This window comes from Myotis lucifugus, unplaced genomic scaffold (assembly GCF_000147115.1).
Source record: "Myotis lucifugus unplaced genomic scaffold, Myoluc2.0 scaffold_97, whole genome shotgun sequence".
Lineage (NCBI taxonomy): Eukaryota > Metazoa > Chordata > Mammalia > Chiroptera > Vespertilionidae > Myotis > Myotis lucifugus.
This window is the reverse complement of record NW_005871145.1, coordinates 2,708,425-2,725,898: the sequence shown is the minus strand read 5'-3', so window position 1 is coordinate 2,725,898 and position 17,474 is coordinate 2,708,425. Positions and strand designations below refer to the sequence as shown.

At 39.0% G+C, this 17,474-nt stretch overlaps 1 protein-coding gene across 1 annotated transcript in view; it reads right to left on the bottom strand.

The window, feature by feature from the left end:
* The window catches only part of FNBP4 (formin binding protein 4), a 35,740-nt gene that overhangs the window by 12,194 nt on the left and 6,072 nt on the right, over window positions 1-17,474 (bottom strand). Inside the window, exons 4-12 of the mRNA XM_023756530.1 lie at window positions 17,380-17,471; window positions 15,903-16,050; window positions 15,694-15,814; window positions 11,979-12,314; window positions 10,569-10,779; window positions 7,010-7,134; window positions 4,846-4,950; window positions 4,148-4,281; window positions 2,962-3,149 (exon numbers count right to left, since the gene is read on the bottom strand). Of these exons, the coding sequence (XP_023612298.1) occupies window positions 2,962-3,149; window positions 4,148-4,281; window positions 4,846-4,950; window positions 7,010-7,134; window positions 10,569-10,779; window positions 11,979-12,314; window positions 15,694-15,814; window positions 15,903-16,050; window positions 17,380-17,471 (1,460 nt within the window). The remainder of the gene's footprint in view (window positions 1-2,961; window positions 3,150-4,147; window positions 4,282-4,845; window positions 4,951-7,009; window positions 7,135-10,568; window positions 10,780-11,978; window positions 12,315-15,693; window positions 15,815-15,902; window positions 16,051-17,379; window positions 17,472-17,474) is intronic.

Sequence of the window (17,474 nt, the reverse complement as noted above, 5' to 3'; positions counted from 1 at the left end):
GCAGATATCTCATCTAGAAGCATAATGCAATGCCAATACAGTAATGATGGTGATATGCTGCTGTGCAGAGGAACTCAAGAAAACATGGGTTCAAAATTAATAATGTGATTCCCAACTCCCAAAGTTAATCAGAATTAAACTTTGTAAATATAAGGCAAACTAATCTTGATAAATTCTGCTGTGAACAAGAGCATTTTAGAGTTAATATTTGAATCTCAAACTACATTTACTCAAGACAAAAGCTGTGTCTTAACATTCATTGGTTATTTTCTTTAGCTTAAATACAAAGAACGTCAAGAAATCTAGTTTGAATATTCACGGGTGTCATAGTGCTTTTCTTCATTTCTAGATGTAAACCAGTTGTTATATATTTTGAAGTCTGAAGTCCAAGGAGAGATTAAAATGGTATACACAGCTTTTATTATATGCTAACAGATTAAAAAACTGTAAGCTTAAAGACAGTACAGTGCGGGGATATAAATTTTAAATTCCTTAAGAACATATCTTTTCTATGCATCTTTATTTTTATTTATGGGCAGGCTTCGTTTTTGTGTATTCCCCTGAGAAAATTTTGCTTAGTATTTTGAGCCAGGAGGCCAGTTTAGCAATGTAAAGCAAGAAGTTATGATATAAATAACAGGTCCCACAGAGACTTTTTTTGAAAAAGCAGACATATTTAAACTAAGTGACACAAGTCTAGTAAGACAGATATACTGGGTATCTTGAAATATTGCTTATCTTTAGAGACATGTTAAATTCAAACACTGACCAACAAACAAGGATTATAATAGAACTCTGGAACTTCCTTGCTCCACACAGTGTAATAATTTTTCTTCTTTAAAAGATGGTTTAACCACTGCTAAACTGACAAAAAGCACATGTTAGAAACTTTCTTTATAGGCTTAAAATAGTGATCAGTATTGCTTTTAAATCCTTAAGGCCTACATACAAATTTGGATTCTCTTTACATCAAGTTTACCATATGGTTTTAGTGATTCTCTCAATAAAGGTGCTGAAGAATGTAAGATGGTCTATCTCTGGCTTTTCCCTACAGTTTAACTTAGTTTTATTTTAATCAGATAGGAATGTCTCAAGGTCTTCCAACTAGTTGTGTCACACAAAAAAAAACAACCCAGAGAAAATAACTTATTACTTAACTCTAAGGTGGTCATTTTAGACTATCCAGCTTTGGAACATACAAAAAAGGGACATCAGACAGTGGTCAGGAGTGGAATCACCTACCCAGAACCATCACTACGCCTCTTACGTTCACTAACTACAAAAAAAAGCTAACAATAAAACCAACTTATTAGACTCTGTCTGTCTGTCTGTCTGTCTGTCTATCTATCTATCTAAACCAGAGGTCCTCAAACTTTTTAAACAGGGGGCCAGTTCACTGTCCCTCAGACATTCCACACATGCGCACTGGGGGCCCAGGACGAGTCGGCTGCTAAGCAGGACAGGCAGTGGCGGCAAAAACACCCGGCGGGCCGGATAAATGTTTTCGGCGGGCCGCATGTGGCCCGCAGGCTGTAGTTTGAGGACCCCTGATAAACTATCACTGCTACCAAAAGAATGGGAAAAGTAAAAGTAAAATGATAGTAAAATATCCCATAACTTGAGAAAATGTATTTCTATGAAAAATAAGGCAGAATAAAACCACCCTTTTGCTGTTATAAAATTATCACTGCAGTGATATGTGGCTTTTTATTTAGAGCAATCTGATAACAATTCCTAGACTATTTAAGAAATTAAAATCATGACTAGTTTCATTTGCTACATCATCAGAATTTTTCTACTGAGATTAAGCAGTACAAAGCATCTTTTTGATAAGCAGAGGACCAAAGAATTCAGCTTTTTACTCCCTAATTTTCCAACAAATTCCGTATCTTTTTATCTTCAAAGGTTTATTACTTTAGAAGCCACTTTTGTCTCTTGCCTTCATATGCCATCATTTTAACAAATAGTTACCAGTTTTTTAGAGCAAAAGGTTTATCAGTCTTGATTATACTTCATTATTCACTTATTTTTGTCATTTCAAGATGGACTTTTAGGGAAAAAAATATCTATTATCTTCCGTAACGTGGAAATCAAGCCACGACTCTTAGAAGAGCTATCAGATTGTCAGAGTAACTGAGGAACTATGGAAGCCTCACTCCCCCTTTTAATGTACAGCAGGTCCTCGAATTACGTCATTTTGTTTTAACGTCAATGAGATGACATAAGAAGTTAACTCGTTTAATCAATTAGCCTATGGTAAAACTGATTTCATTATACATTGTTTTGCTTAAAGTAACAGAACCTATCGAAGAGTTAAGTGAGGACTTCTGTATTTAACTAAAGTGAAGAGCTCTGACAGTACTTTAAATGTGTTAAGCCATTCTGATTATTTTATAGAAGAATGTTGTTGACTATTTGCAATGATAAATTATTTTGTTTCTCTGAACAAGTATGGTCCTAATTTCATAGCATTTCATCAGATCATTATGATTTGTAAAAACCACACTTCTTATAGGACTTTTTATAAGTGGAGCTGAAAAATGAGGTTATACTAGTTCTACAGAAAGGTGGAACAAATCTCACATTACTCCACATAGATATTAACAATTCAACAATCTAGTCCCTTAGCAATAATTAGCATTCCGTTATTGGAAATCCACAGCTTATCTGTGACATGAGAGAGTGGTTATGGGACAGCATTTTAAAATCAAAATACACTGGCTCATCATTTCATTTTTTTATCAATGGTATGCTGATTTCTAATCAGTCACTGTCTTTGTTTTCTTCAGTAACTTCTTCAATTTTTTTTAGGTCAAGCCACTAGTTTTTAATTAAAAATCTGTTATGATTTAAATTATTTCCTTTTTTTTTAAAAAAAATATTTCCTTTTTTAATGATCTCAATACAAGCCTTTTTTCTAAAATAATTTCTCTCCAATTAGTACAGGGCAAATTGTCCCACCTGTGGAATTCTCAGAGGGTTCTGTAGAATTTGAGTCAGTGCCAGTTTTGTCTTTCAAGGTCTGTTTAGGAAGAGTCTCGTCTTTACTTTCTTGTGCTCGGCTTTCTTCCTCCTCCTCCTCACCATCTGGGAACTCCCACTGAGACTCGCCCGAATGTTCGTTTACATAGAAATATCGTCTATGATCCCTAAATTACAAGAAAGAAAAACACATGTCTTAAGACCCATTCTCCAACAAAGACACTTCCATTTGGTCCTGTCCCAGGACAGCAGTCTGCTCTCACAGGGACGAACCTCTTCTTAATGGACTGCTATTCACAAAGGCAACAAAGAGCTTTGACATTTGAGGATGAAGAACCAAGGAAATTCAAAGCTATTTGCACTGTCAGCAGCTCTGTGAATACAGCCCTGAGCCCTCTCAACTCCAACAGATGACTTAGAAAACACCTCTCATATTCAGATCTTTTTTTTTTTTTTTTTTTTGCCAATGCTTTTCAGGATTTCAAGTGTCATTAACAGAGGGACTCAATTTCCTAGAACACTAATTTCCCTTCCAAAGAAGAGAACAACGAAGTTTGCGAAAGGTGACTCTTCCCCTCTTGGACCGTGGAATTCACATTTCATATTCTTGATACCAAACACAGTGAAAGCTAAAGAGAGGGAGAGTATCTGGGAGCTGAAAAATAAAAGAGCAAAGATTTCAAATAACGAAAAAAAAAAAATCAAGAAAAGCCAAATATAAAAAGAAATGTTTTCATCTGACCTGCTGGCAGAAGATAGTAATCTTGTTCTTCATTCACATCTTCAGCCACGAAGCTTTCCTTAACTTCACCGAGGTTAATCAGGAGTAGTTGCTTCCAGAGGTCCTGTAAAGCGCACAGAGCTCTCGCATGCGCTTAACCCCCAAGCCCGCCCTACTCCGTGCAACACTCTGGAGAGTGAACCAGCTTGTCCAATCTTGGAAAAAAATCCGTTACATGGAACACTTTAAACATTGATTTGTGTTTCTCCAACACGTGGCTGGCGCAAACTCTGTGATCGCTTGTGGTGCTTTGCCTGCCAAGCACCGCTAACTGCAGCTGCTCTCAGTCTCCAGACAGGCTGTCATGTTGTCAAGGTGGTGGTGATCACAAATCATGTCTGAGATGTCAAAGGTGAAAGGTGAAAAGGGGAGAAGAGTGCGTACCTGTCCCAGTGGCAGGACCAGCCTTTAGGAGTGGCGTTTATTTCATACTGTTTTAGTTGTTCTGCTGCATCCTGAAGTTTTCGTTTAAGGTAGTTTCCATTAAGAGCACCTTCCCGCCAGTCTGCAATCCGAGTCTAAAATCAACAAACAGCAATAAGTGTTAAAGACTTACTATTATTTCAGGAGACAGAGATAAGAAGTTCATGAGTTTTCTAGTTCGTGACTGTATTACTATACCGTGGCAGGAGTAAACCAAAGAGGAACAACAACAAAAATCCCATCTTAATTACCTAAATAATATTGTTTGTCTGCAGTTTCCTGAAAAATGAGATTGGACCCCAGTATATTTTTACACTGCCAACTCTCCTGTCCTGTGAAAATGAGAAGCAGTTTTGGTTTTCCCCTTTAGATTATATGAAGATTGGTTCCCCAATAATTTTGGATAGATAGTTCATTCAGTTTAGCAATGTTATTAACCAAAGTAAAGGTTCAGTTCTTAGGGACATTATATACAAACTCTCAGTACTCATCTTAATAATTATATTTTGCTTTGGCTAATACAGTTTTATTTCCTGGGTTAGCAGTTAAATATGCATCAAGGTTAAACATTCAAATTCAGGATTAAAACATAAACAAGACAGATTCTTCACTTGTAGCATTTCATTTAAACACTGACTATACCAAAAATGGCTAATTACCTCAGTCTGTAAGAGCAGCACATGAAAGTTGGAGATGGACTGTCTATTAATGCCTAAAAATTCAAATTTACTCATCAGGGTATTTGCTAGTTCTCCAATCTGAAACTGTAATGCAGGAAAGAAAAAAAGTTAAAATAAAAATGGAATCAGCAATATTTTCTGTATTAAATAAAATCTGGTATTTATTATAGACACTAAAAATATGGGTCTCAAGTAGCTGCATCCAAATAGTTATGCAGAAGATAAGTTTATAATTTATAGCAACGTAACTCCAATAAAATGAAGAATGACAGAAGGTTTAGAGACATTAAATACGTACCTACTCTAACACAACATGGAATTCAACAGTTGAAAACAGATCTGAAATGATGTAACTCTCGGTATTGTTCATACTATCATTTATCCATTGTGTATACTGGTCACAAACTGAAAAATATTAATTCTCCCAGTCCCTTCTACATGGTTGTACACTAGCTAGTAATTAGATAAACTCTTTAAGTCAAAAGAATATGCTAACTGTTTTTCCCAACAAACCAACTCTAAATAGCCACATACTTAATATAGGCCAATTCTCCTATTAGAAATGACATCAACCAAAGGACTTATATGCATGCATATAGGCCTAACCAGTGGACACAGACAACAGGGGGGTGAGGGCATGAGTGGGGGGGACAAAGGGGTAATGTGGGGATAAGGACACATATGTAATAACTTAATCAATAAAGAAATTAAAAAAAAATCATCCCATGTCATAGAAAAAAAAAAAAGAAAAAAAAAGAAATGACATTGGAAGAAAATTTGCCTTTGTGTAAGGACATGTAGTTCATGCAGAAATTAAATTTATGACTTTTAATCTGTTTAGTACTTCCAAACTAGAGAAGCCTTTACATCAGGGGTGGGCAAACTTTTTGACTCGAGGGCCACAATGGGTTCTTAAACTGGACCGGAGGGCCGGAACAAAAGCATGGATGGAGTGTTTGTGTGAACTAATATAAATTCAAAGTAAACATCATTACATAAAAGGGTACGGTCTTTTTTTTTTTTTTAGTTTTATTCATTTCAAACTGGCCGAATCCGGCCCGCGGGCCGTAGTTTGCCCACAGCTGCTTTACATCCTGGCTGGTGTGGCTCAGGGGTTGTGCTAGGTCAGTTAGATTCCATCAGGGCACATGCCTGGGTTTCAGGCTTAATTCTCAGTAGGAGGCATGCAGGAGGCAGCCAATCAATGATTCCCTCTCATCACTGATGTTTCTATCTCTCTCCCTCTGGGTGTTCTTGGCCAAGTTGTTCACAGAACAAATACCTTGGTTGTTGAACCAAAGTTACAAACTTTTCAAGCTGGTAACTCAGCATGACAAAAAGCGTCTCAGACAATCAACAAAGGAGAGAATGCTTTTATTGCTTGCAAATTAATCATTAGCACAATTTTAAAACATAAAGAGGCCGTCATGAGTGCTAATGCTTTTAAGGGTGTGATCATAGACAACTGAAGAGGTAGAAAAACTGTTGTTGATTTGGATAAAGGAAAAGCAGCCAGTGACAAGCCATTTTGGAGGCAGTGATATATGAACAAGTTCAAGATGCTGCATAATGACTTGAAAGAGATCCCTGGACCAAATGCTAAAAGTGATTCATTTAAGGTGAGTAGATAGAGGTATCGATATATTTAAGAAAATAAATGTTTATTTATAGATTAAACAGTACATCAGATATGTACTATATATAAGAAAGGTTAAAACAGAATCATTTGGGGGTTTGGAATGGATTAACTCAATGACCCCACTGAGCCATGCCAGTCAGGCTCAACTTATATTATCTCTAATGGGAAAAAAATGATTTGGCTTTCCAACAGATTGCTTCTCGAGATGCCTTCCAGAATGGATTAAGCTCAAGAACTGAGGTTCCACTGTATTTGATAAGCTATTGCTTTCTAAAGGAGGTTTCTTGTAAGAAAGTAATTAAGAATTTATTATTAGATAATTTATCTACATAAAATCAGTCTTATAATTCCTTATTTCAGTCTTAAATATGACCTTTTCACCTAAGTAAATAATTTAGATTTGGAGATAAAGATTACTTGGACTACTTGCCAATAGAAAGTAATTTAATGGTTAGCTAATTTAAAAATATTTGTCAAGTTACATTAAGGAATATGTATACATACTTTTAAATCCTGTTCTTCTTCTACTTTAGGTGCTGTTTGTACTTTATTCTTCTCTGAAGATTCTTCTACTTCCATTTCTTTGTCTGAATGCTCATCTATTTTTTCTGAATTTTCAGCACCAATTGCTGCAAAAAGAAGCCACAACAAAAAAACAAACATAAAATTAATTCTAAGGGACAATACTGATAGAGCCCCATAAACATTTTCTTACCCCTGTAGAAGAGAGATCTGAAAAAGGTTACAAATTCTCTCTGTTGCTCGTGTTTCTTTCTTGTTAAAGAAGCCCTAATGCCTTGGCCAGTTTGGCTCAGTGCCTGGAGTGTCAGCCCGTGCACTGAAGGGTCATGGATTTGATTCCGGGTCAAGGACACATACCTGGGTTGTAGGTTCCATCCCTGGCTCCAGCTGGGGCGAGTGAGGGAGGCAACCAATTGATGCGTCTCTCCTACATCTATGTTTCACTCTCTCTCCCTCCCTTCCACACTCTCTAAAAAAATCATTGGGAAAAATATCCTTGGGTGAGGATTAACAACAAAAAAAGCCCTAACGATTTATCAACCCAAAAAAAGTTATCCCTCATAATCACCTTTCTTAAAATGGGCCTATTTGTTTACATCATTACTCTGTAGTTTCTGCTTTCCCTTTCTCCTTTATTAATCTTTTCTAATCTTCTCTTCCAGAATACCACAAATTCACTTACTTACAAAAGCTAGATATCAAACTCAGAATATCTGAGGGTTATCAAGTGAGTTCTGAAAAAAAAAAAAAAAAAAAAGACTTTCTTTTTATTTAAAAAAGTTTTATTGATTTCAGAGAGGAAGGGAGAGGGAGAGAGAGAAACATCAATGATGAGAGAGAATCTTTGATTGGCTGCCTCCTGCATGCCCCCTACTGGAGATTGAGCCCATAACCGGGAATTGAGCCATGACCTCCTGGTTCATAACTAGTGAGCCACACCTGCTGGCCAAAAGGCTTTCAAAATCAGAGCAGCATTTTAAACTACCTAATAACTTCATTTCTGAACTAGCTAAGACCTGAAGACAATCTGTATTGGACCAACCTACTCTTCTGGTTGGTGCTGATTCTGTTAGTAACGGGAATCTCCAAAAGAACAGGTTTACCACCAACTTGGAGTAAAGGATAAAAACTCAAGCCCTGGCCAGGTACATCAGTTGGTTAGAACATCATACCAATACACCAAGGTTGGGGGTTCAATCCCAGTCAGAGCACATAAAAGGAGCAACCAATGAATGCATAAATAAGTGGGTCAACAAACCAATGTTTCTCTCTCTAAAATCAATTAAAAAGAAAAAAAATTTAGCCCTGGCCAGTGTGGCTCAGTTGGTTCGAGTGTCATCTATACACCAAAAGATAGCTGGTTCGATTCCTAGTCAGGGCACAAAGGTTGCAGGTTAGATCCCAGTTGGGGTGTATATGGGAGGCAACATCAATGTTTCTCTCTCCCTCCCTCCCTTGATCTCTAAAAATCAATAAAAAACATATCCTTAGCGGAGGATTAAAAACTAAATAACAAATATGAACTCTTTGTTAGGCTTGCTTCAAAACACCTGCTTAACAACTAATCCCCATATAAAATGTAATTTTTTCAGTCATGAGAACCACTTTTTAAAAAAAATAATCAAATTTGAGCCTGGCTGGCATGGCTCAGTGGTTGAGCGTCAACCTATGAACTAGGTCAAGGTTTGATTCTGGCCAGGGCATATGCCCAGGTTGGGGGCTTGATCCCCAGTGTGGGCACACGGGAGGCAGATCAATGACTGATTCTCTCTCATCACTGATGTTTCTCTCTTAAATTAATAAAAACATAAACTTCTAAAAACTGTCCATCAACGGGGGAAGAGTTAAATGTAAAAAAGACATCCAGCTTGGCTGGTGTGGCTCAGTGGTTGAGCACCAACCTCTGAACCAGGAGATCACGTTTCAATTCCCAGTTGGGGCACATGTCTGGTTGCGGGCTTGTGCAGGAGGCAGCCTATCAATGATTCTCTCTCATCACTGATGTTTCTATCTCCCTCTCTCCCTCTCTGAAATCAATAAAAGTATATATATATATATAAAAAGAGATATCCATACCACTTTGTGGTTAAAAACAAAGATTTTCAAGCCATGTTTTTTTTTTTGTTTTTTTTAAAATATATTTTTATTGATTTCAGAGAGGAAGGAAGAGGGAGAGAGAGATAGAAAGATCAATGTTGAGAGAGAATCATTGATCGGCTGCCTCCTGCATGCCCCACACTGGGGATTGAGCCCACAACCCAGACATGTGCCCTTGACTGGAATCGAACCTGGGACCCTTCACAGTCTGCAGGCTGATGCTCTATCCACCGAGCCAAACCAGCCAGGGCAAGCCATGTTTTTAAGTGAAAAAAATTATGTTGCCTAACAATCTATAGGGCTAATCTCATCTCATCCATACAGTAATATGTTCATGTATACATAACTTCAAATGTAAAAGGTCTAGAATATATATGTAGATAAAGGAGAATGGATGACCTTAGGGGTATGGAACGAGAATAGAGAAAAGATGAAGGGGGTCTTTTAGAATTCTACTTTACGTTCTTCTATATTGTTGATTGAAAAGAAAAAAAATCAAACAAAGATGTTTTCATTTATCTGTTTTTGTTCATTTGTTGCTTTTTTAGCCATAACCTATAAGGTATATTCTTCTGCTAGGTATACTCTATTAAGGTTTGGTAGTCAAATCTTATTGCTAATTTTCCACTACAAAATTAAGGCCAAATGGAGATAAAAGCATTAGTTCTGATAACAGATTGGGAAAATGCAGCAGGATCTCTTCTACATTACTGTGAATGAAGATAACCTGAGTCCTAATGACAGCATCAAACGTATCTACACAGCCAACCAGAGGCTGGGAAACTTGCTAGAAGTGGTCAAAATTTGCCCTGCTTACCAACTGGAAATAGTGAACCAAGTAAGGAGAGCCCACGGTCCTATACAGATAAGAATTACTGTGTCCCTAGCCGACTTTCTCAGTGGTTAAAGCGTTGGCCCGAGGACTGAAGGGTTGCAGGTTAGATTCCAGTCAAGGGCACATACCTCAGTTGCAGGCTCAATCCCCAGTTCGGTTGGGGCGTGTGGTAGGGGGCAACCAATAGGTGTGGTCTCTCTCACATTGATGTTTCTCTCTCTGTGTGTCACCCCCTCCCTTCCACTCTCTCTAAATATCAATGGAAAAAATATCCTCGGATGAGGATTAACAAAAAAGAAAAAAAATTAGTGTGGCAAGAGTAAGAAAGGAGAAAGAAGAGCCAATCTTGTTTTTCTGTTTCTGAGGGAGAAGTAACCTCCAATCAGTAGTGAATACATAACTGAACAGATGCCATCCTTTCAGAATCTTAACTCTTCCATTAGTGGACAGGAAAAGGTTGAGAGAAGTGGAAGGAAGCTTCCTTCCAGCATTTCTGTAAAAGGGTAAAGTGCTGTCCCCTTTTTTGTGGAAGAGGGAACAAAAAAGGGAAATGAAGGAATTTCCTTCCACATCTTTCATCTTTAAAGTTTAATGTAAAGCACGAATTACCAGTTTCTCCATTTTCTGGAGTCTCCCGTCCAGTTTTGCTAGAACTCCGGCTGGTAGATTCTGGACTGGTAGCTCGAACAAACATCTTCCATTTTCCTTTTTTAGACATAAGTCTACGCATTCCATCTTGTGATGCCGGCTGGCTGATATCAGAACATGGACTAGACCCTGACACACTACCATCTCCTTCCTCCAAGGCTCGCAACTCTGCCTACAAAGAACATAAAAATAAAGTTAGTGTCATTAACTGTTAGTAACATTAAAGTGTCTGTGAGTAGCCATGTGTTTTCTGAATTTAAATCCTTCGAGGACAGGAAGCATTTCCTAATACATTTTTTTCAACAATATAGAAGAACGTAAAGTAGAATTCTAAAAGACCCCCTTCATCTTTTCTCTATTCTCGTTTCATACCCCTAAGGTCATCCATTCTCCTTTATCTACATATATATTCTAGACCTTTTACATTTGAAGTTATGTATACATGAACATATTACTGTATGGATGAGATGAGATTAGCCCTATAGATTGTTAGGCAGCATAATTTTTTTCACTTAAAAACATGGCTTGCCCTGGCCAGTTTGGCTCGATGGATAGAGCATCAGCCTGCAGACTGAAGGGTCCCAGGTTCGATTCCAGTCAAGGGCACATCCTGTTGCATTTTCCCAAAAATGTATTGAACATTTAAGGGCACATACCATATTCCATATTCAATTGTTACTCAATAAATGCTGACTCATGATTATAGTCAAATATAGATTTGAAGGAGATAGGTTCTAGAGATCCACTAATAGACAAAATTTGCAATACGTGTACAAAACAGACAAAGCTTAACTTTGCTAATCTCTCTTTTTAATGTCAAGGAGATATTACTGTTATAACACGTTATGATTTTCCTTCATTCAAGGTAGCAGTAGATGAAACTGTTCAAAGAAAATCAGGGCAGAAAAGATGGTGTTTTCCCCTTTTAAAGAAAAGCACATGAAATTATAGGTTCCTTATAATTCTTCTGTTCTTACAAAGTCCATTTAACATCAAAACATGATATGCCATGGCTGATAAGCAGACACCAACTTGTACTTTGTTGGGTTAAAAAAAAGTTAATCGCAAGAATTTGCAATGCTTATTTGTTAAGAAGCTAAATAAAATATATTTTATTCACTGTATCTATTCTTAAATCAGGACAATGTCAGTCTTTATTGGTTGTCAACTACCAAAAAAACATCGTCAGGGACCAAAACAACTACAATTCCATAATTCAAGTTTCTATTGCATAAGCTTAAACATACCTAGATGAGAAGATTAAGAAAAACAAAATCCCAGTAAGTGTGCTGTAATTTATGCCCAATGACCCCCAGAGTATGATAGTACTGAGGGAAGAAAATGCACATTAGTTAAAATTTCAAAGCTTACTTTTTTCCTTTCCAAAACGAGCTCCAGTTCAAGGGTATCTTGTTCCTCCTCCTCACTTTCTCCAGATTGAACAACACTGCAAAGATCCTCCTGAGAAGGGTCTTCCATATTGTCCAATACAGTTTCCTGTGGCTTTACTATTGCTGCTGTTTCTTCTGTTGTACTTGTTTCTTTCACTTCTGAGACTGGCTCTACTTCTTTACAAATTACTTTTCTTCTCCATCTCTCTTCCTCCTCTTTTATTCCCTCAGGCAATAAAGGAGCAAGCAGTGCTGCTGCCACCCCTTTTCTCTCTTCCTCACTATTTGAGAGAGCTTGAATTCCTTCATTTACTTCCTATAAAGAATAAAATAATTTCACTTTTCAAATAAATCTCACCTGTATATAATTGTTCATGTAAAAAAAATGACTGCATTTTTCAGTCATTGATTATTGAAAACCAACTTCCAACAGATTAGTATGTTTGTATCATTTTCCTTACCTGTGCATAATGGAAAGATTGCTATTTAGGAAGGCAACCTGAACTAGAACCTAGTTGTGGGTGGAACTCAAAACATATCCTTCCCCCATTCTCCCTATGTCAAAAAACAAACTAATAAGAAGCAGAAGTAGATTTAAGGAAGGTCAAAGTTTTGTCAGCTCAACACATGACTGTATTACTATTCACCTTTCTCTTCTCTATGATGAGATAACCTCACATTTATTCTATAAAGGTGTTTTAAAGGAAAGCAAAACATTTCTAAAATGAAATGTGTGATTATATTTAAAGTGTCTATTTCCTCCACTGGGATATTTACTTTACCTCCCTCCTGGAGTTGCAAATATTAAATTATTCCAAAAGTAATTTTTGGACACCCCCCTACTCCATTATTTAAAAATTCAAGACAAATTAAATTTCAACTCACACACTGTGCAAAATACAACATACTTTTCTTATTGATGAGGCTACAGAAATGCTCATTTCACTAGTTTTAATTAAGGTAACTGATCACTTTATTTTAAAAAATGGCTATTATCAAAAAATCAACAAAGCCCTGTCTGGTGTGGCTCAGTTGGTTGGGGCATCATCCTGTGCACTGAAAGGCAGGAGGTGTGCAGGAAGCAGCCAATTGATGTTTTGCCCTCTCATGGATGTTTTTCTCTCTCTCCCTAAAAATAAAAAAACAAAACAAACTATTTTTTAAAAAAAATCAACAATCAAGTGTTGGCAAGGATGTAAAGAAAAGGGAACCCTGATACATGTTGATGGCATAGTAAATTAGTAGTCACTATGGAAAATAGCATTGAGGCTTGTCAAAAGATTAAAATCAAACTACCATACAGCCCAACAATCCTAGTTCTGGGTATTTAACTGAAGAAAATAAAAATGATAATCCAAGAAGATATATGCACTCCAATGTTCACTGCAGCATTATTTACAGTAACAATGATATGGGAGAAATTTAGGTGTCTATCGATAGATGAATAAACATGCAGTATACATATAAAATGGAATATTTCTTAGCCATAAAAAGAAAGGAAATCTTGTCATTTGTGACATGGATGGCTAAGTGAAATAAGTCAGAGGACAAATACTATCTGATTTCACTTATGTGAAATTAAAAGAAAAAAACAGATTCGGAAATACAGAGAACAAACTAATAGTTGCAAGGGGGGCTAGTGTAGGGAGTAAAGGAGAATAAGAGGTATAAACCTCAAATATAAATAAGTCAAAGGGATACAAGATACAGCATGAGGAATATAGTCAATAATATTGTAATAACTTTGTACGATGACAGATGTTTAATAAACTTATTGTGTTGATCATGTTGTAAGGTGTATAATTGTTGAATCACTATGTTGTACATCTGAAACGAATACAATATTGTATTGGCAACTATACTTATGTGGAATCCCAAAATAAAACTATTCTGAAGTGAAGAAGGGGAACTGAAGCTATGGCTATTGGCTGCTCCCACATCTTTTAAAATGACCCAAGGAGCCTCTATGGTACCCTAAAGCTCCAAAAGAATCACTGAACTTGTTTAACTCCCATAAATGCCACATAATAAACAGAAACAGATTAAGTAAAATTTTAAGAAACAGGATTTATCTTATTACACATCTGTGTTGTAAAATACTAACAGAAGGCCTGGCCGGTGTTGCTCCAGTGGTTGAGCATCGACCTATGAACCAGGAGGTCATGGTTTGATTCCTGGTCAGGGCACATGCCTGGGTTGCAGAAGGTAGCCGATCAATGATTCTCATCACTGATGTTCCTCTCTCTCTCTCCCCTCTCTGAAATATCTATATAAAAGCCTAAGTGACTGTCCGACCGTTCACTCGGTAGCTATGACATGCAATGACCATCAGGGGGCAGGCACTTTGACCAATAGAGGAGGGATCCTTATGCCTCGTGGAATCAGCTATGTGTTAGGTTGCTGCTGGGGCACTGTTGGCCCTGAATCTGCTTCACCCGCACCCCAGACCCATTGGAAGATGTCGGAGGCCTGGTGCTCACATACCAGTGGGGATGCCTGGCCTGCGCCCTCTTGCAATTTGGGACCCCTTGGGGGATGTCAGAGAGCTGGTTTTGGCCCAATCCCAGCAAGCCAGGCTGAGGGACCCCACTGATGCATGAATCGGTGCACTGTGCCTCTAGTATATCCATATATATAAAATGCCAGTAACCTTAACAGCCATAAGGACCAGTCGCTATGACACCCACTGTGGCCCAATCAAGGGGTGGGGCCGGCTGGCCAACCTTGCAGCCCCTCCCCCCCGCCAGCTGGACTCTTCCACCCTGATCAAGAGCGGGGTGGCTGGCCAAATGCTCCCTCCCACTCCCCCATACCAGCCCCTCCCCCTGGCCAGCCCACCCCTGATTACACCCCCCCCAACCCCAATAGAGCGTGGGGCTGGGTGGCCAACCCCCTGCCCAACCCCAATAGAGCGTGGGGCTGGGTGGCCAACCCCCTGCAGCCCCTCCCTCTGGCCAGCCACGCCCCCAATGGGCCTCCACCACCCTGATCAGCCTGCAGCCACTCCCCCCTGGCCAGCCCTGCCCCTGATTGCCACCCCACCTTAATAGGGGCAGGGCCAGCCAGCCAACTTTCCGCAGCCCCTCCCCCTGGCCATCCTGCCCCGGATTGCCCCCACCCCAATCTCCTGCAGCCCCTCTCTCTGCCCGGCACCCCCACCCCATTCAGGGGCAGGGCCGGCTGGCCCACTGCCCACAACCCCTCCCCCCATGGCTGGGCCCCACTTCCAATCGGCCCCCTAACCCCAACTGGGGGCAGGGTCACCATCCCAATCGCCCATGGCCGCTTACCACAGCCGGCCTGGCCCTTGATCGGGCCCGATCGGGGATTGGCGGCCAGACCCACCCTTGCACGAATTCGTGCACTGGGCCTCTAGTATATATTAACAGAAGTCTTCTATACCTGTGCCACAGTAACATTCAAATTCTTTAGATATGGCCCAGCTGGCATGGCTCAGCAGTTGAGCATCCAATCTGGAACCAAGAGGTCACCAGTTCTATTCCCAGTCAGGGCACATGCCCATGTAGCAAGCTTGATCCCCAGTAGGGGGAATGCAGGGGGCAGCCAATGGATGATGCTCCTCTCTCACCAATGTTTCTATCTCTCTATTCCTCTCCCTTCCTCTAAAAAAAAAATCAAAAAAAAAAAATCTTTAGATTTGAAAATATGTAAATGAGGTAAGTTGTAACACTGACCTTTTTAACTTCTCGCTTGGCTATGACTGGTCCACTTTTACTACTGGCAACAGAAATATTTTTCTCCTTGTTATACATGTCTGTATTTACCACAAAATTAGTTTCAGTACCTGTTACTGAACTTAAAAGAAAAAAAAAAAGGCAATTATCATTAAAAGATAAAGACTTAAATTTCCTTCTAGGTAATTTCTTTTTCAAGGTATTCCTACCTGGGTTGGTAATGTTGTAATCCCTGTACCTGGGTGGCAAGATACTGGGGTAATTCCCATGTCACTTCATTTGTTTGTGTATTCCAATAATAATAGCATCCTGTGTTCTCATCCCAGACTTCTTGCCAATCTCCCATCTCAATCTCAACTATAAGAAAATAAAACCAATTTTAAGAAGCACAAATTACTCCACAATTCTGACTTATAACCCAAGTCACCTCTAAAGCCATAACAATCTAACACAGGATTTCTCAGCCTTAGCACTGGGACATGATAGTTCTCTGTTGGTGGGTGTCGCGAGGCAGTCCTATGTAGTGTTTGGCAGCATCCTGGCCTCTACCCACTAGATGCAGTAACACTCCCCCCACCTCCTGTTGTGACAACCAAACTGTCTCTAGACAGGTCAAATGTCTCCTGGGAGGCAACTCCCCACACCCCATCATCTTGGCACATGTTTTAAAAAAGCAGTTTGATAGTGCAAAAACATATTTTGAACCCCAAAAGACTTTTTAAAATAATGACTTCAATCATTCACTTGGCAAAATCTGCTACTGGTTAAAAGGGCAAGCAATTGCCCTAGTTGGTTTTGCTCAGTGGATAGAGTGTCAGTGCGGACTGAAGGATCCTAGGTTTGATTCTGGTCAAGGCACATGTTTCTATCTCTCTCTCTCCCTCTCCCTCCCTCACTGAAATCAATAAAAATATATTTTTTTTAAAAAAAGGGGGCAAGCAATTATCTTTCAAAAAATAAAAAATGTGTTCTAGTAATTCTCAGAGGTAACTACCCTATCCTACTTATTTTTCAAAATACTACATTTAAAAGGCAGAATCCTAGTCTGGGGCTAAAGCACTTGGGTGCTCATCTTTCGGAATCTCAATGCCTAGAACACCTTTTATGATTGCTCTTTAGACTTCTTTAAAAATCAAAGGATTGGTGTACCCTCCCTAAGCCCTTGTTTCACTGTCCTTAGTTTTAATAAACATACTCTCAAAAAAAATAAAAAAAAAAAATATATATATATAAATAAAATCAGCCCTAGCCAGGTTGGCTCAGTTGGCAGAGCATCAGCTTGCAAACTGAAAGGTCCCAGGTTCAATTCTGGTCAAGGGCACATGCCTGGGTTTTGGGCTTCATCCCAATAGGGGGTGTGCAGACGGCAGCCAATGAATGATTCTCTCTCATCATTGATGTTTCTCTTTCCCTGTCCCTTCCTCTTTGAAAAGTCAGTATATATATATATATTGGTTTTTTACAGAGAGGAAGGGAGAGGGATAGAGAATTAGAAACATCGATCAGCTGCCTCCTGCACACTCCCCACTGGGGATGTGCTCGCAACCAAGGTACATGCCCTTGACCGGAATCGAACCTGGGACCCTTTAGTCTGCAGGCCTACGCTCTATCCACTGAGCCAAAAACAGTTAGGGCTCAAGAGATATATTAATAAATAAAAATAAAATAAAAAGGATCAAGCTTATCCTCCTGCCAGTGAACACTGAGTGTCATACTGCCACCCCTGATGTCTGCGTTGAGTCTGTTCCATTCGAAGTAGAGGACGAAAAGGGCAGATGCTG